This window comes from Xiphias gladius, chromosome 15 (assembly GCF_016859285.1).
Source record: "Xiphias gladius isolate SHS-SW01 ecotype Sanya breed wild chromosome 15, ASM1685928v1, whole genome shotgun sequence".
Taxonomy (NCBI): Eukaryota; Metazoa; Chordata; class Actinopteri; order Istiophoriformes; family Xiphiidae; genus Xiphias; species Xiphias gladius.
In genome coordinates, this window is record NC_053414.1 from 23,247,536 (window position 1) to 23,273,016 (window position 25,481).

Below are 25,481 nucleotides of genomic sequence, written 5' to 3' on the forward strand. Positions count from 1 at the left end.
ATAAAATATTCCCCATGTAAAAATCGAACTTCAAAATGACAATCCAATAAAATCAGGTGGATTGATGCATTCCGGGGGAAAAGTCGTAATTTCTAGATGTTCAAAGTACCCATTTTGCGTGACGTCAAATTTCTTCATGCAAAAATCGCGCGAAGCTCCACAAAAATGCACAATTGCATAAAAATGCTGTATTTTTGCAAATCACATCGAAAGTCACGATCTGGTCTCCGCTTGCCCACGGTAAACAATGCTGCTCCCGAACGGCGACAGGGGCTGAATCGCCGCACTCTGAAGGGGAAATCAGATTTACGGAGCTTTTCTGCCCGACGACCACCGATCCAATTCCCGTTTTTTCTCACAAAATGTCTCCGAGGCGATGTTAAGATTTCGTTTTCGGGGGAAGGACGCTTTCATATCGCGGTAAGGATGCTCGATTTCTACGTTAAAACCAGTGTTGGACCGAAATCCTAATTCCGAGCCACGACAAGATGGCGGCTGTTGATTCCTTCGATACAAAAAAGTTTTTTTTTCTTTTCCAGATCGGCTGTGGAGGGGGAGGGGCCGCCCAATCACGCCCTACGTGAAAACACAGCTCCTCTTAACCGCTGGGGGCGCTACAACACCGCTACAGATACATATCAGTCAGTTAATACATTTTCAGAAATTAATTATTCCATATACATTATGGTTAAATTACATAAACTTGTTTTTAAAAAAACAATAATAGAATATCAAACGTTAAATTAAATATTAGCAAATAAGTCTGCATGTAAACTATGGATCAATGTTGCACTGTACTTTATGTAGTAAATAGTAAACTTCTTTTTAAATTACTCTAAACATTAAACATTAAATTAGATATTAAATTCAATATAGTAACTGCTCACTTTACAAGTACACAATGGTAGTCGGGTGACGTGTCATTCAATTTAAAAAGGTAAAAAAGTTAACCTAGACTCACATCACTGTATCTTTGAGGTTGAAGTAAAAATGATAATAAAATTTATTTAATAATAATAATAATAATAATAATAATAATAATAATGATAAAAATAACATTTTCCGTATCACAAATGTAAATCAGAGTATGTCAGAGCATGTCAGTCTTCCCTGCAGATGTGTAAAGCTACAGCAAAAATACACAAAAAATGCCAACAGTCAGTTGATGGCCATGTAATTTCCTTTCGGATCACATTTTATTGATCTGTGTTATTTTTTAAATGTCTACGCTCATCTTTCTTTTATTCTGCTGCTAGAAGTGAATGACAACAGATGTCTAAGGCAAACTATTCACTTATATACGTTCTGGCAGTGAATATTTAGCAAAATATACTGTAGATACACACTTTATACTGTGTACTGTTATATTGTGCACTGTACATTTTGGTCATTAGCTGGCTGATCAAAGATCTCCACCCTCCTGACAGTGCTGGAATCATGTGGATATTGGGCTAACTTGCAATGTGGATATATGAGGATATGCATGTAGCCTGGTTCCAGACCTCTAAATTGCTGCCCACACCTCAGATTTTTTTCAAAAAAACTAAACACAATGGCAATTCAGTCTGATTTTCAGGCTAATGTGCGCTAATGGTTTGACATAAACCCGCCCTCACTTTATTTTTCACAGTGCACTCAACTATTTTCTGCTTTGAGATTTATTTCTCTCATATTGAAGAAAAGATTAATAAAATCACACTTACTCAAATAGACACACATTGAATCAATTTGATAATATGTGTCTCTTTTCATTGTTTTCTGGCAAAATCTGACACATGCACATGTATAAAAAAAATCGTATGTGACATAAAATAACTGCATATGTACAAACATTGAGTGCTTTGTGCAAATGTGTACAGATTACGATCATGTGTTGATAAATGATACACGGGTAATGTGCACAAAACATACATAATACATCTCATTCAAAAACAAAACAAATACACAAAGATGTAAAATCAAACAACTCTGTCTAATTTTTGTCCCAGTGTAATTAAAAACACATACGGGTTGAATTTACTAGAAAATTTATAATGAAAAGATGTGGAGCTGTCATCATTTAAATGAGTGATTAGGCGATGCTGTGATGCTTTTAACAAGTGCTAGTAAAACACTCTGTTCCCTTATTTTTCTGTCACAGAGCAGAATCACACTTCTTCAACAGAATGGGATGACTGAATGCCTTAAACTTCTCCTCAATGCACTCAGCTTGATGCTTTTTTAATCCGAGTGCTAGACTTCTAGGGACACTCTTTCCCCCTGTCAAAACTAAAAGAAACCTTCTCATAAACACATTATTTGTCAATACACTGTCAGAGAGGGACGAAATCCAAATAACTTTAAATTAGCAAAGCTTAGTGATTTGAGGAATCTTGCGTGGTGGCAATACATGCTTAATGTTTAACATAAGTGTAGAAATAATGATATTGAAATGAAATAAAAGGATGAGAGCATGGTGCAGAATCAAACTAAATGTAGTTTGTCTGGCAAAGAAGAAAATCGTTCATTCATTCCCATGCGAACAAGATCACACTCACGTCTCCCCAAACTCTATCACAGATCACAGAGCCAGCAATGTTCACTTTAATATTTTATTTATACGTGTGTACAGATGTACTCTAATGGAGAGGTGGTGTGCCCATCATCCTGTGGAGTCCCACACCTCAAGTCTACACTATGGATAGTCGCGGATATGGATAGCTACAGTGACAATGGCCTGAAAATCACCGAGGATTATGTAATGACGCAAGGCAGGAGGGTCTCTGGGAGATGTGGAGTAAAACCACAAGAACTTTCCTTCACAACTGATACCTGCTATTCTTATCTGTTTCCATAACTTTCTGTGCTATGGTTTATTGGGTTTGGCAAACATGAGCGTGTTGACAATATGCATTACGAGAGTACAATAAGAGATGTGCTTATTAGAAAATATTCTAAAGGCAATGAAAAGGATTTTGGCCAGCAAAGCATTTCTCATGTAGCTATTTTAGTGTTGTTTATGTCTCACATATTCTTAATTCAGAAGGCACTGGTTGTGTACTTTTGGAGTGCACAATGGCAGAGGTAAACAAAGATGCTTTTTATGCTACAGATGTAGATATATAAAGAGGGTTCCTCCTTTTCATGCCGTCTTTTGTATCTATGTGTGAGGCCAGAGCTTCTCAAGGCAAGATGTTTACTTGTCTCAAAAATATGTGGTGGTGATATGTGTTACATATGTGTTGCAGGATCATTATACAGATTTCAAATTCCAAGGCTTTTCTTTTCTCCCTTTCAAAGAATACAGCTTCGTGCATGTAATTCCTCTACAGACAAGGCAGCGACAACAAAATCACAGTTAAACAGTGGCCACGTGGTTGATTGATTTCCTTTTGCATCATATAACAGTGATCTTTTCTGTGTTACTGACTTGGAGTAAAACTTCAATATTTTTCCCACACACATACACACACACGCGAAGTACAAGAGAGAAACAAGTGCTTTCAGGAGTAAAGACAAAGCATGAAGCGAGTGAAGAGCAGAGGTGCCAGGTATGTGATGGGAACACCACCACATTATTCCAGGTGGCCGGTTAATGACAGAATGAAAAATTGGAAAAGAGCAAAAAATAGATGGAATTTGTCCAAAAAAAAAGAAAATGCAGCAAAACCTGCACAACGAGCATAATTTTGTCAAACATACAATCACAATCTATCCTCAATGACAACAGCATGATTAAAAAAAACAAAAACAAAAAAAAAAAACTTTCTGACAACCCAAGTACTCAAAAAATACAGTCATACTTTTAGGCACCACAAAACAATCAGCTAGTTTAGGTTGCACTGCACCTATAGATCACTCAATTAAAGTGGCACAATTTAAGTATATTGATACAGTAGAGGCTCCACTCAATGAAGAGGCCGTGACAGGATCGAAGTTAAAAGTCCCACCCCTTCAACAGCAAATCACACAGCTAAAGGCTGACAACACTGAACTATTGAATAAAATCTATAGTGATGGACTGACCAATGTTTGTTTTTTTTATTCTAGCAATGAAGGCAACGAATGGAACGTCACTAAATTTGAGTCTGAGGTTTTACACACAGTACTGTAGAAACTGTAGTTGATCTGTGCTTTGACACTTTAACCAACAGCAATGTGGACCACCCTATCATTTATCAAGAACTATACAGTGATTGTCCCTCACAGTCCCACTTCAAGTGCTACTCCACCCAAAAATTTTTCGGTATCAAACTCTCACCCCACTGTAGGTTTTAAAGTATAAGTCTGGTGATATTCTGTATCTTTATCCAATGAAAAGACCAAAAATGACAATGAATGGATCCTACTAACAAGTATTGTCTGTGTATCCAAATCCTGATATATCTTGTTTTTCTGTGCCACAGAGCTGCATTGTGTCCACTGTTAGGCTGGGTGACATGTTCCTTCATAGAATAAACATGGGCTGTGTCGTTTATTTTAATTTAATCCCACATACAATGTCTTGCTGCCATAAATACTCACATCCGCACCAAATCGCCACTGAAAATTGTTCTGAACAAGTACACCATCTACTGCCCTGATGGCCTGTGTTAAGGTGCCAACCATAAACCACACTATCCCCAGTTCTTGTATGGCTGAGAACCTTTGTTGCATGTTATTCCCCATCCTTCTGTCTACTTGTTTCCTATCATCACTCCATTGTCTGCTATAATAAAAAAAGCATATAATGCCCCCCCCCCCAAAAAAAACAAACTAAAGTGTGGGCTGAGAGCCACAGTTTGGGTAGGAGAACAGGGTAGGAAAGTCAGAAAGTATTGAGAAATGCATTTAGACATTGTTGGTTTTGGTCTTTTCATGGGATTTTTGTGGCAACAACAATAATATAGAATTACTGTCGCCCTTATCCCCTAACGGTGGGTGTAAAAAGGTTTTAGTTTGCTTTTTTTAATGCAGCACAACAGCTTTTAATCTAGCCTGTGATATAAGCTCCAATAAAGTGGTTCTGACCCAATGAAAAAGCAGACTGACACTGGAGCAGAGTATTTAGCCATAGGTTGGTAGAAATACATGTACAACAGCAGAAAAGTGGATTGTAGTGCAGGGTTGGTTTGAGAAGTTTCTATTGAATCTAATTTAACCTTCATCAACTAAAGTTGATTACAGTTTCCATAGATGTTTTTAGGATAAACCTACATTTTTACAGCCACCTTACAGGTCTACATGGGGTGAGTGTTTCTTACTCAAATGTAGAGTATCACTTTAAGTATATTTAAAGTGCCTTCCTGCTTTTGTGATGATCTCACTTTTTAAAACCACCTTTTCCTCCAAATCAATATTCCCTTATCTGATTTGATTTTGTGCTTTAGATTGTACTTGTAGTGAAAGACAAGAACTCCGCTTAAACTCTTAAAAGCTTTCTCACGGTAATAACTACCAAATACAAGTGGTCGAGAAAACACTGTGCAAGACCTGTGCTAAAAATGTGCATTTAGCTGCTACACAAACTAAAATCTATGCAGCCTGCTTTTTAAGCATGTCCCCTTTTACCAAGACTCTAGCACAAATGAATAATGTATTAAGCCCTCATGTCAAAGCAGAATACATAAATTAACACTGCTTCATGTGATTCCCTCATTCTTCCCTTAGTTCCCTGCTCAGCCCATCATGCTGCACTGGCACTTATATAGAATCTAAAATTATTTTCCCTTAAGCAAGGTCAAGACTTTGATCAAGTTAAAACAAATGATATGGCACAACAATAATACTTGCATTGAAAATAATAGCATGGAGTAAGAAACCACAGCATGTTCCGTAGTCTAAGATTGATAAAACTTTGATCAGTATTCATATTTGTTTGTTCACTGTTCTAGTCCTGAAGGCACTTAATAACAAAAATTTATAAGAAAAAACATCAACAACAACACTAACAAATCTTCCTTTCCCTCTTACCCCCTTTCAGCCTTTTCTCCATTATAAACTGCTGTGCTCAACACAGGTCTAACCCACCCCAGCACTCAGGCAACATTCACATGAAAGACGTTTGCAGCCATTTTTTATTGCAACTGTAGCTACTGTTTGTGTTGGAGTGACCACCTCCCTCTTCTTTATCCATGCCGAAGACACTTGCCTAATGGAAGGGGCATCCTGCCCACACCTGCAATCAGTCCTGGAGAGGCAGCAGCTGGGGGCAGCAGGGGATACAGAAGACAGGGGAAGGGGAGAGGAGGGATCAGAGACGAGCATAAAACTCCTCGTTGAGTTTTGTTAGCTCATTGGCCGCCTCCTCTTCATCCTCCTCCTCTTGTAGTGCGAGAGGAGCAGGCTGCACCTGGGAGGGCACTTGTGCAGCACTAGGTTCTGGGCCTAGTCCAGAGCAGGGAGGTGTGTGAATGTCTGTGGCAGGGGACTGCCCATGGAGGTGTGGAGCGTCCCTATATCCTTCTTCCCTCACCTCTGTGGACTTAGCAGGGAAAGGCTCAGGCTCTGCTCCTGAAGGCCTTACAGCGCTTTGGGGTTGAGGAGGGAGTGTGGGAAGAGAGAAGGAAGGAGGAGTAGAAGAAGAGGAAGAAGAGGGAGGAAGAGCTGTTGCCTGGGCAACAGATCCTGAAGTCTTATTGGCTGGTAATGGCGCAGACGAGGGTCCGACTCCGATTGCCTGCTCCGTGCCTTCTTGATATATACTTTCCCCACATTTGGGGTACAGAAAGGTCCTCATTTGACCTTTGCCCTTAACATTCACGGTACCTCTATAGTCAAACTCTAAACCCATGGCGCTGAGCACAGCGTGGCTCTCCTCGCTCACCTGCACCCGACACTCCACACCAGTGGAGTCCATGCGGCTGGCAATGTTGACCGTGTCTCCCCAGATGTCATAGAGCAGCTTAGTAGTGCCAATCACCCCCGCCGTCAGTGGCCCATGGTTAAATCCAATGCGGAGCTTGAAACCAAAACCTAGCATGTTCTTGTTGAAGTCGTCCAGGACACCCATCATCTCCAGCGCAAAGTTGAAAAGTGCCCTCAGGTGAGCGTGCGGAGAGTCCTCGTCATTCTCAGCCAGCTGCCGGACATTCAGTCCCGATGCTGCCATGTAGGTGGCACCGATTGTCTTGATTTTTTCCACGCTTTTGAATTCAGGTTTGCGAAGGAGCTCGTCAAAGTCTCCTATTAGCTCATTGAGGACACGGTAGCATTCTTTTCCACCCTCATAGCTCTCTTCATAGAACTCACTGAAGTTTACAATACTGGCAAAGATCACACCGACACTGTCGTGGTTCTTGGAGTAGCTCTGGGTCACCTGAGGAAACAAAGATGAGACAAAGATGAGTTAATATTAAGAGAAACGTGTTCATATATTTTGAGCACTTGAATGTGTATATATTTAACAATTATTTTTCTGTTTTATCATTAAAACTAGATGGCTGTGCTGAGTGATGATAGAGTGATTAAGATTCTCATCTTTCTTCTCCTTCATTAAAGAAAAAAATACCAAGCATAATGTATTTTTGGATATCCTTAAAAATTTTGTGGATTTTCTGGATTAGTCTGTATTAACCATTGTTTTGATAACCTTCATAATAACGATAAGTCTGATATTTTTGTTATAACAACAATGAAAACCTTGAGCTGGTCAGCGACATGGATGGGGATGATGTTGCCAAGTAACCACTCTGCCTGGTCTCGCATCGTCTGGATCTTGGAGCGATGTTTGTCAGCCTCCACGTTGCCATGGTAATGGAGACGGTAGCTGACCTCGAACTCACGGTTGAGGAACCAGACCAGGAGAAGAAGCAAGAAGAAGGCCAGGAAAGCCTCTGGGAGCAAAAGGTCAAAAGGGTGTTTGGGGTTAGGGTCCGGTTCTGACCCACCATCACTTGATGTGGAGATGTTCAGCCTGAGAGAGAAAACGGGGGGAATGAGACAGGAATCAGAGAAATGAGGGAATAAAAAACAATTGATTGTCATAATTAGGGGGTGACAGGAGAAGGAAGGAGACCGAGATATTTCCATAGCCCAGTTTATTGTGAGGTGATGTGTGCTAAATCTAGATGACGTGCCTCGTAATGGAAACATTTCTGATGCAGTAATTGCACTCGAAGTGAATGAGTGATAAAATTCTATCAGGAAAAAACTCTGTCAGTGCATTTTTGATCTGTAGATGTACTTAAGCTATTTACTTTAGGGTTTGTAATTAGCACAGGTATACATGTAAGCACACTCAATGTAAAAAACGGACAAGTGGTTATTTGTCCTTGAAAACCTTACCTCAGAAACATCTGGTTGACAAACTAATAAATACTGATAAAGACCTGGATTTCTTTTGACTGAAAATTTGACTGGAACTTTGCTAACTGTTTCATAATCTCTAGGCACCAAGGCTGTGGCCTCACTGTATAGAAAAAAAAAAATGCTGGAGAATTTGGCTGTTTCAATTTGGTTATTGAATTTCTTTGACACCATCAATAAGTGGGAAAGCTTGAGAATAAATAAAAGCCAGAGAGAGCTGTAGTTATGAAAAATAAAAAAGGCGATGTCACTCATGTTGACCCTTCAAATGTTACTCATCCATCAAACCCCTCTGTATCCACAGAGACACTCACCCGTGAACTGGCAAGCTGTTACTGGAACTGAAAGAGACAAAAGTGGTGTCAGTCGGGAGAGAACGCTGGTCAGGTATTCAGACAGACTCACAAGGACACACAATACTCACACATGAATGCAGGTCTAATATAGATCAGATTTAATCCTCTTTACTCTGAAGGAACAGGTAGTTGGAGGTGTATGTATGTAGTACCAAACCAACTGAGTAAATTAAAAAGTTTAAGAACAATGAATTCATGTATAAATGTATTCATGAACAACTTATGGCTATAAAAGACAGCGGTAGATGAGAACTGTATGCAGTCAAATTTATGTATATATAAAACCTACACGCCAAACACAAAGCTGTAAATTTGTGCTTTTTACATTGTGTTCTTAATTCCTATGTTTCAATTACACAGTGCTTATAAATTAACACTTTTGATTCTCTTGTATGAACTTAGTAGTGCTCAGACTGGATTACAAGTATTTTAACTGTACGAGACATGAGATGCCACACTGAGTACATACCATGGATAGTATTGCCATATGTGGGTGTGTATATACACACACGGGTACGTGTAATTGTATACACACACAGGCATGTGTAATTGTTGGCTTGTGTGTATGTGTTTACCAAAGATTTGCATTTGGTATTTGTAGTATATATGCAAACAACAATTGTTCACTTGTACCTTTGTAAGGGGCTGTACAGCAACAGCAGCAAGGCGACCCCTGTAGCAGTAGCCAGGACTGAGCGCATCCAAAAACTCAGCTGACAGAAGTTACAATACTGGATGATGGCCAGAATGGTGGCACAGCACAGGAACATGGTCACCTTGAGGAAAAAAGCTAGTCATTAAAGTGACTTAACAAGGAATCACAGGGGTCAATAAGCAGGGTTCTCCATAGCCCCAGTCAATGTGGACTACTATTGCTTTCTTTCCAAAAAAAAACAAACAAACATATATATTAATTAAAAACTATGAATCAAAATTTCGTTTCTGTGTCCAACTGTGGTATCCACTTGAGAATCAACAAGCGTATTTGTGAGAATCACGTCGTTTGAGTAAGGTAATACTGATACACTGTTACAACTTCAGCTGTAAAATCAGCATGTTCTGTCCAAAATCAATATTGGTTGTGTTAGCATGCAGCATAAATACATCAGATTTCTTCTTTCATGCCAGGGAAAACCGCGACTTCTGCCCTGGATTCTTTTCTGCTTGTAACCATTGGCAGCCATTGACAGCTCAAAGCCCATCTGTAGGCTGATACCCCACATTATGATTACCCCTTTGTACAGTACTTTTTGTCACTAAATAACATTTTTTCAAAACGCTTACAAGCTATTTGACCTGACTTTTATCTGTCTTTTCAGATAACATACCCTTTATTCCACTGTAAACCATGTTTTTCTTTATATGTCTCATTGCCTGCATTTCACTAACTAGTGGTGCTAACACTGTAAATTACTAAACCCTGTATAAAATGTTGATAACTGGTTATATGACAAGCAGTGTGCATAGAACTGTTCAAGGTTTAAGGTTGAGATTACATTTTGGACCTTAGTTTCAATTCAAGTTTCATTTTAGTTAGTATGGTCAGTGTATTTAGAGACCTATGACCTATGAATAGCTTTATAAAGGTTTCTCTGACCAAATGGAGTGAAATCACTGACCTTTTGTGTTGTTGCCGGGGACCTTCAGTGACCTGAATTTTTTTAACCTTGGCCACTTACAGTTTAGTAGCATAGAATGAGCAACCCATTGTAACACAATACTAGTGTCAAACTTCATGTTTTATCTTAATGGATTTTTTGTTTTGTTAGATTCTTGCTTTTTTGCCAACTCCTTTTTACTTTTATTTCAATAGCGATAAAAGCACTGGTTACAAATAACATAAACATCTCTAATTAGTTGGAGAAATGGTTAATTAGGGATTGGAATCTCTTTTGCACTGCCAGTTCTCTGCATGCAATTCATCGGGTATCCAAAATCTAAATGTCAAATGCAATATAAGCCAACTGTGAAACCCAGAGTGTATTGCATTGCAAAAAATAATCTTCATAAATCAAAGGCAGGGAAAGATCCTTCAAGGGGATTTGATGTGAAACATGCTGATTGTCATATGCATGGCTAGATTCATGCAAACACATATGGAGACAGCAGTAGTAATTTGAGCACATTCACAGGTTGTTAAAGATTACACTGATAGCGTATAATCTTTTCCCCTCTCATCCCTACACGTGTCCCCCCGCTCTCCCAGTCATGCCAGCACCCCCCCAGCACTGTTATTGGGTTTTAATATCTTCAAAGGCATTAAAGTCCAGAAAACTGCACGTCTAATTAACAACTCTCCATAAGACTACTACTTTGATCTGTAAGCCCCAAAGAGATGGAGAGAGTAGAGGAAAGAGACAGAGCAGGGTGGGAGAGAAATGGATAGAGAAATGGGGTGTTAAATCCTTGAAAAACAAGATATCAAAACACCACACATCTTGCAAGCAGCCGTTGGCTCAAAGCTGAAAGGCAAAAGTCAAACTTATACAGTTGGACATGGCCTTGACTCAAAACAGCACAAAAACACTGCAAAGTATGGCTGCTCTCAATCTTCTCAAATGCAGGACTCAGAGAAGAAGAAATATCAACATTTCTGGTGCCAAGGTCCACAGTTGAAACCTTCTGAAGCCTCTTAGCTGTTTTCCTTCCACAGTTCCTATCACTGCTAATGCCAGCTAACGGCTCTGCTGGTCTCAGAGGATCTCTGGCTTCAGACCACTATGGGCAAGGTTTCAAACCGCCGAACTCCTCTCTGCTTACTTTAGCTTAGAGATATCAATGTGGGCAAACTATTATAGCTTGGAAACTACTACCAATACCACAATTAGCACTAGTCCCTGTAACAGCAGAGGTAGCACAGTCATACTGATAGTAGGAGCAGTAGTTAAATCCGTTGCAGTACTAGGAGTAATGGTGACAGTTGTTGTAGTCTTGTAACAGCAGAGTGTCTAAATATTTTTTTCCTACACTGATAGACAAAAGTCCAATCAGTCTAGGAAAAAAAAAACCAAATGATACAATTTGTGATTATATGAAAAGGCGAAAAGCAAGCAAGTAGTGAGTCTGCAACCAGGAAATGTTTGATATTTTCAGGATCTGGAAGGATGAGATCTGGAGTATAATAGGAGACTTTTACTCCGCTGAAGATTTGCTTTATGTTGAAATGTTTGTTTCTGCACCTTATTAAGAAGCTCAGGTAACACTTCATTTTAGGGGTCCATTATTTCCTAATAATTTCTTGATAGTTTCCTAGAAAGAACCATGTAGTCTGGTACGAATTACAGCAGAGATAGAGACAAAGTCCTAAGACTATTGCTTTAGTTAGTTAGATAGATAGTTCAATTAGTTGTGTTGAGTTTCTTTCTGACTTTATTATTATTTTTTATTAAATAAACAACTCCATTTAAACCCCAGTCAATATTTATTACTCATTTATTTATTACTGGAAGCTTTATTCTTCACTTAAGCTGAATTGTATGTTTGTTTATAGACACATTTCACAATTTGCATGTTTATGCTCTGAATAAAACTCTCACGGCGGTGCTATCTTAGTATATAGAGATAAGTGGTAGTGTAACTGATCACTCTATTCTACCTGTAATTAGTAACAACGTATATTCTTTCCAGGAAACCTCTTGGGAGATTATTTGGAAATAAACTGGAATGTACAGACCCATAAACTAAAGCATTACTGAAGCTCCTACTGTAACCATCTGCCGCAAATCTCATCATCATCTGTTGAGGCACTGATTTGAGCTCTGAGTTGGCCGATGCAAAAAGGGTTCCGTCATCCATAGTTTTACTTAAAATTAAAAGTATTACTATTATTATTGTTAATCCTCTTAACTGACTTTTCTATAATTCAAAAAATTGTTTCAGGACTACATATGACACCAAAGCAGTCACCAACCAAGCTGCAAACAGTATGGTATGAACTCCTTTTGTCCAGAGCAGGATTCTTAAGACAGTGACAGACATCCTGGACACACAGAGTCTCGGATTGTCAGAGTGTCCCTTTTATCCATTCAGCCACAGAGTGTTTTCTGGTTTTTACCCCACGACCTAATGCACATGTTTACCTGGAGGGGCAGTTGGACGTTGCCGGCGAGGTGGGATAAGACGGAGATGGCGGGGAGGGAAACTAACACGGCCCCGGTCACATGATGGGGAACCCATCCAGAGACCACCAAGAGCAGGGAGCGAGTACAGTTCATCACCTCCTCCAAATAGAAGGCCATACTGCAGGTGAGGGGAGGAGAGGAAGAAAAAAAGAGTCAGGGGGAGACAACACAGGATGAGTTTCTAGCAGCACAACTCCAAACCAAAATCAGTTCATTCTTTAACTTGTCGGAATGACACCAAGAATCACAATCAACAAAACCTTGTGCAATGACTGAACAAAACAAAAGTACACAGAAAACAGAATAAAGAAAAACACTCTCCCTCCCTATAACTTTCAACCCACCTCCAGACCTCTTCCTATTCAGTCAGGAAAAAAACTGCAGCAGGCTCTTGTGAGTCCTTAGTTAAGACACATTATTAATACAACTATGCTGTCCAATTCCCAGCTAGAAGATGAAGATTTATTGCCAATTTAGGCATGGCAATGAGTGAAAATTAATTGATTTTTAAATACTGTCCACTGAGATGCATACACACCCATGAAAACACACCACAAAATAAATAAAACACATCTATTGCACTCGAATACTGGAAAATCCAAGTACAAATGTTTTTTTGCAGGTTTGGAACTATACCTGGTATCCGTATGTCATTATGCCATTGTCTGAGTCAGTACTGGTCTTTCACAAAAAAATGGACATGAGCCAGTTGTATCTGACCAGAGAAGTTAATCCTTTCTTGTGTGGGAGCCAACCAACACATAAAATACTTTGTTTTGGTTTAAGTTGGGAGCCATAGTGCTACACAGTCAGTCTATCAGTGGTTTTCCATAATGTGCCTCTGAGGCCCAGGAGATACAGGCTTTTATTCCAACCAGACGCTACAGCCGCTGATAGGATACAAACACTTGCATATTCTTAGGCCCTGATGGCACAGCACTGACAACAACACCCAAAATGACAGAGGCTTTTCCATCCTGCCAGGAAAAAATAAATCTTTGGAAAACACTGAGTCCACAGTCATTTTGTTTCATAAAGTGGTCAAAGTTTTAGACAATAAATATGTTATATAAATATGTCTTTGGCCTTTAAAGCCCATATTGGTTGAAACCTCTCTGATACTAAAGATGTGTGTGGACTTCCCCACGTAAAAGCATACCCACAACCAAAAACTTGACATCTATATCATCTGCCTAAGTCTCCTCACCGTATGGACAGCACCAGAGAGGCCAGCTCCAACAGACCGGCCAAGGGAGCCAGGGCCAGGGCCGCGGGAGCTGGAGGGCCCGCGCTGACTGGGCTCACGAGAGGTGGAAGGAAGCAGGCCAGGGTCAGGGCCAGGAAAACAAAACAGCTGAGGAGAACATCCAGGAAGGAGCTAAAGGTGGAGCTCGCAAATGTCTGCACCTGAACCTGGTTTTTCACCTGGAGGGGGAGAAGGATGTGAAACCCAAGACACGCAGTAGCTCAAATTTCCTAGAAATCATGTTTATACCTTATTCTGCATAGATATACATATTTTACCAGTTTTAACATGTCTATTTAGAGATTATCGTAGTGTTTAGAAAGATAGAAAAGAACATCTGCGCCATCAAAAGGTAACTTATTGTTATTGTTTTATTCAACTTCATCATATTTCTATTTATTTAATTATATTCTTTTTTCTTCTTTTTATATATGTGACTTTTTTGTCTTTTATATCTTTTCTTGATGTGTTTTTATATCTTATGTAATGTACTCTGAACTGCCTTGTTGTTGAAAAATGCCATACAGATAAACTTACCTTGCCTTACTGTAAATGACTAACGAAAGGCAGGTGTCTCAAAATGAAACAAAACTTTTTTTTAAAAATGTGAAGAACTAAATCGGAATCGAAACCGCCCTGTCTACCTGATTGTTAGTTTTTCTAAACTACAGTCACTACAAAGATTTTGCATGAAGGGGTTTTTTTTTTCTTGGTCTGTAGTAACACTGATGTAACAGCAGGGGGCTGCAAGGCAGTGAGGTCAAAGCAGGCCAACTGGAACTTGTCCTGGGTGTGTGAGAGTGTGGCACTAATGTGGCATAAAATTTGGGGGGGGGGGTTACAAGGAACAAGTTACAACAAACCCTCCCCCTTCACTCACAAACAGGTACACAAAGACAGACACACACAGACAGACACTGACCAAGACCCCTAAATGTATTATAATACTACTGTTTGTCTGAGGTTCATGTGCCTATCTGTTTGTGGTTTGTTTGTGCTCTTTTTTATCCACGTACTTAGAAAATAACGTCACAGGATAGGAGAAGGAAAGAAAAAGTAATCAAAGTCAGAACATTTTACCACTCCTCTGTTTTGTCAGGAACTGATTTAAGGTTGGTGCCGAGAATGGCGGTGATGAGGGTTATAATTACAGTGACAGGTAGGGTAACGAAAAAAGTAAATACAAAGCAAAGGTCTTATAGGCATAATAATATAGAAGTAGCAGTTTGTGTGTGTACCTCCTCCTTGTAGCTGCTGCGATAGGCCTTTTCCAGGGGTCTCTCTAGGAAATTGAGACTGATCTTGTTGATGGGTGGCTTGAAAAAGTAATCCTTCATCAGACTGTGGACCAGAGAAAAATCAAGACCACATATATATCATACGAGTTTATGATGTGACACACATGATTTGCCTTTGGAAACAAAATAATACTAAACAAAATACACCTTCAATAACAAAATGCACCAAAATTTCCAATGTATTTACTTTTAATTATCAGATAATAAGAAATCTTGGAAAGAAATCCATGGTAAGATTTTGCAGACTGGATCCTTTGGGATTCTGTTTTTAAGGGCATCCTGAGGCCTTCCGGAGTGGAGTTTGCATGCTTGTCCCTGTGTGTTCATATGTCTTTACTGCCACACTCTAAAGACATGTAGTGTGCAAGAGTGAATGTATCTGTTTAATGATGTGTATTATTCCTGCGAGAGACTGGCAACCCATCACCCAGAGCATGCTGGGATAAGCTGCAGCCCTGCAACCCTGAACATGATAGGTAGTTTAGAAAAATGGTTCAATGGATAGATACACACCCTGAGTAGAAAGGTTTTATATTATTCATATAAGTGATGTTTACTGAATGGATCCCTTCCCCACTACTCGCTCTGTCACCCTAATCAGAAATTATCCGTCACCCTTGAGCGGCATTATCTGTCATAAATTCTACCTTTAACCTCTTTGCTCACCTGTCCTCCCTGATAACATCCACAAAGTGGGCGTCGCTCTTTTCTCTAAAGTTCTTGGCACGCAGCTGGATCAGGGCAGAGTGGTCCATACCTGGACCCGCCGTCCCCGTGCCACCAGTCATACCTAGACTGGTGCCAGTCCCTGTGCTAGTGCTAGTCTTCTTCTCTTTCTCCTGGAGGATGTCACACAGGGAGCTCTGGCTAGCCCGCACTGGGTCTTCCAGTGGGGGACTCAGGAGGCCGTTTACAGCCCTGGGGCTGTGACCTGGGATGAACTGGAGGAGGAGAGGGTGAAGAAAATAAGGGGGAAGCGAGGGACAACATTCAGAAGATGGAGGACAAGACGGTCACATAAGGGAAGCAACTGCGGGAGTGATTGTTGAAAAGCTTAAGTGACAAATGCTTCAAGGGGGGCATAGCAAGCACACGCGTGTGTGTTCTACCTTGGCACTACTAGTCTTGTGCTCTTCATGGCAGCCATTCAGCACAGCCACATCATCACCCTGCTCTGCTCCCACAGACAAGGCCACACTACGGGACACACAGGGAGGCTAGAGAGAAAAAAGGACAGTGTTGGGAGTGGCTGACAAATAAAAACAGATCATACAGAAGAAGCATGAAATATAAAATCATCACTTTTACATGAATGACTGACAGTTTAGTTAGTCTCAGTCAAAGGGTGTAGTCTCTGATATCATCACCTTCCCTATAATCGACTCATTCAGAAATGATTATGGGCAGATATGGAGTCAAAATAACTGGGTGCATGAGCCACATTTGGGAGTAATGAAAAAGGTCAGACACCACCTGATATTTGAAAAAAACTTTCACAATGTCAGGGCTGGGCAACCTTCATCTACAACAGGATGAATGAAAAATCAGCTGCATGACTGTTCCAGCAACAATTTTCTTCATGTTGTAGAGTGTGAAGAATAAAATTTTCCATCAAAAAATATTAAAGTCTCCAAGTGCTCAGTCATCATAAAAAGCATAAACAGTGAATGTTATTATAAGTTCCATACATGTGTTGTTAGTCACACAGAAAGTGGGAATTAAAGTAACAATCAAGTTTTTTTAACTGCACTTACCCCAATCCTGTCTGGTGGTTGGTTGGGCAGCAGGGGATCTGCAGCCTGCGTTCCTCCAGGGATGAGGTCTGGTGTGCGGGGCTGAGGACAGGAGGACAGGCCGACTCCTACAAAATCCCCACCTGGCAGTCCCACCTGAGAACAGCCACACTGCACATCATGTTCCAACTTCCTCCCTGAGATCAGGTAGGTCTTCAGCCCTAAGGGGAGCAAACACAAAAACCCTTCTGTTTAGAGCTTCAGTCATGACTTTCATAATTTTCTCGGTTTGACTTAAAAGTGACAGAAAAAAAACTAGAATTATTGGCTTGCTGTCGTATTCCTCCGCCAACCACTCAAGTTGCAGGTTACATCCATTTTTGTCCAGACTCATATAATAAATGTAGTGAAGACTTTGAAGAACTTTAATAAAAGGTATTAATCATAGTTTATCATAATTTGCAAATGAATTCTTGGATAATGGCCGAAAACATGTTTTCAGGTCACAGTGACCCTGACCTTTGACCTTTGACCAAATTCTAATCAGTTCATCCTTGAGTCGAGGTGAATGTTTTTGCCAACTTTGAAGAGATTTCTTCCAGGCACTCCTGAAATATCGCATTCACGAGAACCGGACGAATGGACAAACGGTCAACCCAAAAACATATTGCCTTTAGCCTCGGCCTTCGCCTGCGTGGAGGCAATAAAGAAAAGAACTGCATTGGAGAGAGAGAAAAGAGACATCAGTGGCACAAAAGGGGTCCCACTGCAGTACCCCAGTTATTTGCTATCATCCGCAGACTACAAAATAGTGGCAATTCACAGTGAGATGTTCCCTAAAATTCATCATTCTTGATGGTTACACAGAGAATGTAATCCTTTCATCAACCCAGGAGTTTTGAACACCCCAAAGTACTAAGCAATTTGATCCTGCCAAACATTCGCTGGGCAACAAAGCATCTAATGTGAGGACTGCTGCATGTTACATCTGCATACTCTAAACTAGTGCTGGAACAGAAGTGAGTCTACAGGAAAATTAGTAATTAATATTTTGATAATCAATTGTTTAAGTCAGTTATTAAATACGAATACATGTGCCTGTTATAGCTTCAAATGTTTCTTCGCTTTATAACATTATGAAACAAACACTTTTTTTTTGGTTGCTGATTAGACTAAATCTGACTTGAAAGGTCAAAATAAGAGTGACGGGCATTCATGATTTTTGACATTTTGTGGGAAAAATAGAACATTTGGGAAATCAGTGGCTAGTTGCAGACGTACCCTCATCGGCCAATGATCAGTCACTCTTTGTTCATGCACACGCACGCTGGCAAGCAGGTGGTAATGCAATACTGGGTGTTTCACCAACAATGTTTGCAAATCTGCCCAGAGCTCGGGCCATGTTCACACTGGTGTAGGGCCAACAAGGAAATACACAAACAGTGGAATAGAGTAGTGGCCCATTGCCAGCCGCTATCAGCCTAACCAAACACACAGTAACCTGGCTAGCTGGCCTCTTTGTTCAAACAGGTAAAGATGTTAACCTTATTAGCATGGTGCTGACTATAGGGGCATCCGTAGGCCATAAAGGGATGTCCAGGAGTCTTAATAGGTTCCCTGCCTCAAAATGACCTTGCATTTCATTGTTATGTATAATCTTAATTGAGAAAAGGAACCCCTCATATGGCATCCCTGCTCCAAGGCATGAGTTTTCCCTACAGGAAAGACTGAAGCCAATTTTCTCTATCACTACTTCTGTGTTTCATAACAGCCCTACAGATGCTCATTCCTGCATCTGTGAGGTTTTTTTTGTAAGGATGTGAAATAAAAAGCTTCCAGGAGAAATATGCTGTATCAATGCATGCGTAGTTCAGCTTTGTCTAAGAATTTTGGCATATTTTGACTGGATTATCACTTTAGATCATTTTCAAATATCAAATTAAAAAGTATCATATGTTTCAGCTTTGCCTAAGTTGTTTGCAATTTAAATTTTTGTATTGTGTCTAAATATCATGTGTTACTCGTAGTGTACAAGAGATTTGCAACTGAAGACTTAACAGTGGAAAAAGCAGCTTTTATCCAGTTCCATTTTATGAAAACAGAAGATGTTTTCCATTTAATTTGGAAATGACCTGGAATGAATGAGAACAAGGGGTTGGGTAAAACTTGTTCGTAAATGTATGAAAATTACCTGGAATTATCCTTTAAAAACGTTCACGCTCCCCGTTTCCAACACAAGAGCATTTAACTTTTAAACTCTGTTCCCTTTGATGCATGATGTCAGGTCAACAGATAAGTCTTTTTTTTTTAATATTAAACAAAAGGAAAACATATGTGACGATGTGTCAGCCAGTGTGAGCTCCCAACCCATATGTGAAAGCAGGTGCATCAGTCTGATGCTGAGTAAGTGTATTCATAAGTTGGTTTATATGCCACAGTATACTTGGAACATTTTTAGTGAATCTCACACACACACACACACACACACACACACACACACACACACACACACACACACACACACACACACACACACACACACACACACACACACACACACAAACCCCCCCTTCATGTCTGCTGTCTCTCCTTTCACTGGATGCATCTACAGTTTGAATCATCCTTCCATCTCTTTCAATCCTCCCTCTCTATACAGGTTACTCCTTTTCCTATACACTCTCCACTTTTTACACTTTTTTGTGTGTCAGTGTAATAGAAATCTAATGTGCTAAGAGAGTAGCTACTTCAATAAAACCCTGAATACAAATAAGACATTTTGTAGAGCAGCGGCTGTCGTGCTACTATCTCTACTACCCCTGGGTGGTGGTAGAGGTAGTAGTGGTAGAATGTCAGTAAATGCCATACGGCTTTTCCAACCTGCTAATAACAGTGACAGTGTAAAGGAAACTTCGAAGGCTTGTGATTTTCAGATTTAATGAAGTGGAATAAGAACCTGTCTTAAAGATCTCAAATTGATCACATTACTGGCAGAACTAAAGTCAATTTCTATGATTCAGTGTCTGGTTGTTTCACTGATCCAGGGTTAATCTGTCATCAGCTGCATGCATTCAACAATACGCCAGAGGTTAAGTTGGCCACTGTGGAACCAATGGGCATGATTGAGTTTCACCACAGCTCTTTGTCCTGCTTCCTTGTCTGCATAAATAAAATTAGTTATGAATGCGTAACTAACAATGAACTTATCCTGGGAGTCTGGAGGCACTGTCTGTCTTGCCCCAGGCCCTGGGACAATGTAGACTTGGCAGATGTCCTAAGCCTTTAGGCCAACAACAGTCCGAACTTAGGGTTTGAGTCCTTTGCCAAACAGGCGACAAAGGCCATTTATGAGATCTCGAGCCACAAAGCACACACACACACACACACACACACACACACACACGTATGTACGTACGTACACTGTCACGCAATGGTTCACTGCTATTCTCTGCCATCCATTAGCTCTGAGAGCTGAGTACTCTATCAGATTCTAATGAATGTTAACAGGGGCCTTCTGTACAACAAGTGAAGCATATGGCTGTGAATTGCCTAATGATGGCTTGTCTGCCTCTTTCTATTTTGTTCTTGATCTCCAATTGCTCACTGACTGTCACACAAAAAACACACACAGAGCAGGCTCCTGTCAGAGAGAGAAGGACAGTTTACTGTGAGAAACAGCTTGAGCAAGTAAATGGGGGGGGTCGTGTAATATTGGACCTTATACAGGGAGAAACAAGGACAAGTTTTAAAAGAAAAAAAAAAAAAAAAATTCTATTTTGTTTAGTCATCATTACTTTTAAACTGCAGTACACTTCATTTTCCTCTGTGAAGTGACAGAAAGATTTACAAAGTCATGAAGATATACATAAAAAATAATTATGGGATAGTAAGAGTGTAAATTTTTTCTTGTCATCTCTCTTTCCCATGAAAATCCCGAACCCTTTTCTGTATCAGCCACAGTCACAAACCACTTTCTGCTTGTTACATGTCATATGGATGATAATTTATACAAAAACAGAAGTTCGTAACATATAACTTGAACACGTGGCTGAGAAGTTCAGGAGAATCAGGTATCAGGAATATTTATCTCACATTAAAAACTACCCCAGTTCTTGGGATTCTATTAATAACTGTTTTTTCAAAGAATCTCTGAACCAGATGTTTGTTGAATGGATTATATACAGATGGAAGAGAAAGAACAAAAGAAAGAAAAAAAAACAATAAATTAGTAGAAAAACATTAAGGAATGAAGGGCACGAGGGGTCACTGAATGGTTTGATGAGTATGAAAATGATGTGAATCATATGCTATGGCCTTCAAAGTCACCAGATCTCAACTAACGTGTTAGACAGCGCTCTCCACCACCATCATCAGAACGCCAAATGAGTGAATACCTTTTGGTAGAATGGTTTTCACTTCAGAGTTTTAGAGACTATGGTAAGAATCTTCACCAAGGAGTGGTTAAGCTGGGACCAAAGGGACATGGTTGAATAGCTCTGATTCTCCCAGGTAGTTGCCCATTCCAAGCTAAAAATGATTACCATTAGAACAATCAATAGAAAATGTGGCCAGCTTATCATGTGGTACAGCTAAATACCACCCAAGCAGTCATCACCATGTCTGTACACTGAAACCAATGCATGAGTAGCTTAAGATGCAATTTCTCTCATTTTCTCTAGATGTTGGCTCCAAGACAACTCCAACTGTACTGAATTGGCAGGGAAAAACCCAAATTATCTTAAAATATAAAGTCAGTAAATTATTATTTTTATTACATAAGAAGTAAAAAAGCTTATTTTGCTCCTTGTAATGTTTGTCTTGGAGGCTATGTCTAGGTCTTAATATTGGTCAATTTTAGTGTCGCAGTGAGTCATAACAATTTAAACAGTGACCCGGCATGAACAATACCAGGACCTTTAAACTGAAGCAGGAAAATGGAATTCAGCCACCATTCATTTTATTATTCACACCCTTGCTTTTCCTACTGTGACATGTCAAAATGTCTGATGTGAGAGAGCTCTATTAGTCGGATATCAAAGCTTACACAAAAGTAAAATCTCCCATAAAAGCAAAGGCACAAAATCAATCACGCACAGCCCACTGACAACAATTTATGTAAGAGTCCTTATTGCATAAAATCTCACTCTCTGTGATTTGAACAGCCATCACCTTCTAGTTACAGTGATTGATTCAAGAAATTCCTTAACCTCTATAAAAGTTTAATGTAAAAGACACAAGTCTTTGTAAATTTATATACATATGGTCTTACTTCCAGTTTGCAGTTGGCTGAGATCGGCTTCTGAAGTGACAGAAGACACTGAAATGATTTAATGTCTTGAACTTAAAAATTCTTATTCTGTATTTATTTTATTTTTTTTTACTTTCATGTTTGCAAAGACCAAATATTCTTGCTAGAGATGTAGAGCTGGGCAGTGACCAGGCACTTTTTGTGATCTTCCCTCTTACTTTGGCATGTGTCCTGCATGAGAGGCAAAAGGCTGATGAGTTATAGAGACAGAGATAAAGGAGATAGCAAAAGTAGAGTGGCAAACGGTGCAGAGATGGCGAGGGGGAGGAAGAGACCGAGAGTACTTTGAAGGTCACTGAGTTTAGCATGCCTCACATAACCCACATTCCTTGTCTACTTCCATTTCAGCTTTTCTAACTTTATCAACAGCCTATCTTCTGTGTGTTTATCCAAGGTCTAAGGCATAACAAAGCTAAACCTTTACTACTGTGTATTTGCAGCCAAAGTCATTGTAACAAACTGTTGTGCTATCTTGTGTGTGCATATATCTACAGTATATGTGTGTATGTGTGTGTGTATGTGTGTGTGTGTGTGTGTGTGTGTGTGTGTGTGTGTGTGTGTCTGTTTGTTTGCATATTGATCTTCTCCAGGCTCTGTAAAGGCAGCACTCTGGGAAAGAAACTGACACCAGCACTCTAAAGTCTCAGTGCAGCTCAATGGTTTTTATTGATTTATTCAGACCATCTGGCTGGAGTGGAGAGGGTTCAGTTGAGGACAGCTACTACTACTACGACTACAACACACACAGAAATGCCTATACTGTATATGGATACATCTAGTCATAACCACACTGGCCGGACCAGAGGTCCCAACCCAGCCTAAACTACATGTATGTATGATAATAAGAAAATCATGGACTTTACTGACTTTGGCTTCATCATCTTAAAGTCTGTGCTTTTTAGCCATGCTTGCCATTTATTTTTTTCAGAGTAAGCCAGCTCCACTGATTTTCATTAGACTTTTTATTGATTTTTTACTCTTTATATGCATTACTGCCAGAAAATGCCATCATTACATGACATTAAACTTTAGACCTTCCGTAAAGATGACTTGAACAAGGACAGGGTATGTAAGGGGCTGAAAACCAGTTGTTTTCCCACATCGGGGGCAAAATTTAAGATTTGTGAAGACACATACTACACATTTACTGAAACACAACGAAAAACAACATACACAGAGACACCTGTAGGCATAGACACAGATGTTCATGTGAGCACTCAGAATTATACCGCTTTCATACCGCAGATCTGTCTGAGAGGGCCTTAACACACATTGAACCCCAGATTGACCTGCACCTGTAGTAACACACACATCACCACAGAACTACATAAAATTACACATAATTACATTATTCAAAAAAAAAAAAATCGCTACAAATCAAATTAAAGTGCAGTCTCGCTCTCACTCTTCCACTCAGGTACAATCTCCCCGTCTCACACGTCTCATTTTTTAGACGAGTTTCTTAAAGTAAATGAAGTTTAATAACATCACCTAAAAAAATTCCCAACCTTAATAGAGCTGAGGTCAAATCAAACTTGCAAAACCAAGTTTAGCTGAAGCATGTTGCCCAATTCAGACCAGATGAGTCTGAAACAGGCAAGTCACAATTTTGAATTCGCACCACACAATTTTGGGTACACTGGGTACACTATATACATGTGCAACTACAAAACACGCAAAGCCTCACTAGAAGCTACCTCTGGTGATTACAAATACACAGTGCACCCTGAATTCACTCAGTGGAAGACAAACATAAACAATGCCAAGTTTCTCTTTCAATTCAACCCTTCCCTCTAATGATGGTCTCGGCATCAAGCATACCATAATTTGGGCTTGAACACGCAAACCACATGCAGGCATTTGACTTCTTACACTTGCGACAAACAAATATTGACCCAAAACTGGTAACTGGTTCTGGTACGTCAAGGATGGGAAATTAAGAGAGACTGCAAGTTGTTGTTTCACTCCAGGAGATTCCCCTTCTCTGATTTCATGTGGACTAATCAGTGCAACGATCTTTGCCCAACCAATCAAAATCCAAAAGCTCCAATAGGTATTTAATGGGGTTGAGACCTGGTGACTGCAAATGCCATAGCAAACGATACACATCATTTTCATACTCATCAAGAAACTCAGTGAGTCCTTGTGTCCTGTGTGAAAGCATAGCATCTGCATTAGAAATGTTTTTCCAACTTATTTATTCAGGTAAGTGCATGACCCAACAACTACAGCAATATTTCATATTATAACCAGTGATTCTATTTTTATTGTCTCTTTACAAATTTTTTTGACAAATTGCATGGGCTTCTGCATGCGTCAAATTATATGAAAATAGAAAAATCTGTACAGTGTATTGCACTGCAAAAACTCTGCAATAAACACTACATCATTATTTAATGTTCATTTTTGTTGAGATTATTTTATGTGTGTGTGTGTGTGTGTGTGAGTTCATATACAACCCACATCCCCCAAAAGGGCCTAGCCCTTTACATACAAGACACCCTTTCCAGGAAATATGGAACATCTGTCTGCCTGAGACACACACACGGCATATCGACATGTATGAATCATCCAAGGTAGTGTGCTGCAGTGTGATCGCCTTTGCCCCGCATATCCTCACATATTAGAAAAACCACCTCAATATGCATCCATGCGCACACACACACACACACACACACACACACACACACACACACACACACACACACACACACACACACAAACACCCACACAAACACACAAAAACACACACACACACACACTTCATGCACAGTCACTTTCAGAGGTACAAGTGTGAAGTGTGTAGACATACGAATCAATGAATCAATGAATGAATGAACAGAGGGATGAACAGAGAGGAAGCGTAGCTGAGCTGTCAAATTCCACATGTACATCCCAAGAACATGCGCACCGTGAACACACACACACGCACGCACGCACACGCACGCACATGCACACACACGCACACGCATCAGAAAATGACTCTTACTTACACAGTCCAACCTTCCTAACACTGACTGAAAAACAGATTGCCCTAGTGCTGAAATGACAAATAACTTGACTATTGAAATCATTGTTAGTTGCAGCCCTACATTGCAGATCAGCTCTGATAAACATAACTGCTTGCTCACACAACCAATTCAGGTGAATGACAGCA

At 39.9% G+C, this 25,481-nt stretch overlaps 1 protein-coding gene across 2 annotated transcripts in view; it reads right to left on the reverse strand.

Moving 5' to 3' along the window:
- Nucleotides 1–1,066: 1,066 nt before the first annotated feature.
- The window catches only part of adcy9 (adenylate cyclase 9), a 41,217-nt gene continuing 16,802 nt past the window's right edge, over nt 1,067–25,481 (reverse strand). For both annotated transcript variants that reach the window (XM_040145396.1, XM_040145395.1), the window contains 10 exons: nt 17,041–17,240; nt 16,396–16,503; nt 15,953–16,227; nt 15,227–15,329; nt 13,950–14,167; nt 12,701–12,860; nt 9,255–9,397; nt 8,580–8,606; nt 7,600–7,873; nt 1,067–7,276 (listed from right to left, as the gene is read on the reverse strand). In XM_040145396.1, coding sequence (XP_040001330.1) covers nt 6,212–7,276; nt 7,600–7,873; nt 8,580–8,606; nt 9,255–9,397; nt 12,701–12,860; nt 13,950–14,167; nt 15,227–15,329; nt 15,953–16,227; nt 16,396–16,503; nt 17,041–17,240 — 2,573 coding nt within the window. In that variant the 3' untranslated portion in view covers nt 1,067–6,211. The remainder of the gene's footprint in view (nt 7,277–7,599; nt 7,874–8,579; nt 8,607–9,254; nt 9,398–12,700; nt 12,861–13,949; nt 14,168–15,226; nt 15,330–15,952; nt 16,228–16,395; nt 16,504–17,040; nt 17,241–25,481) is intronic.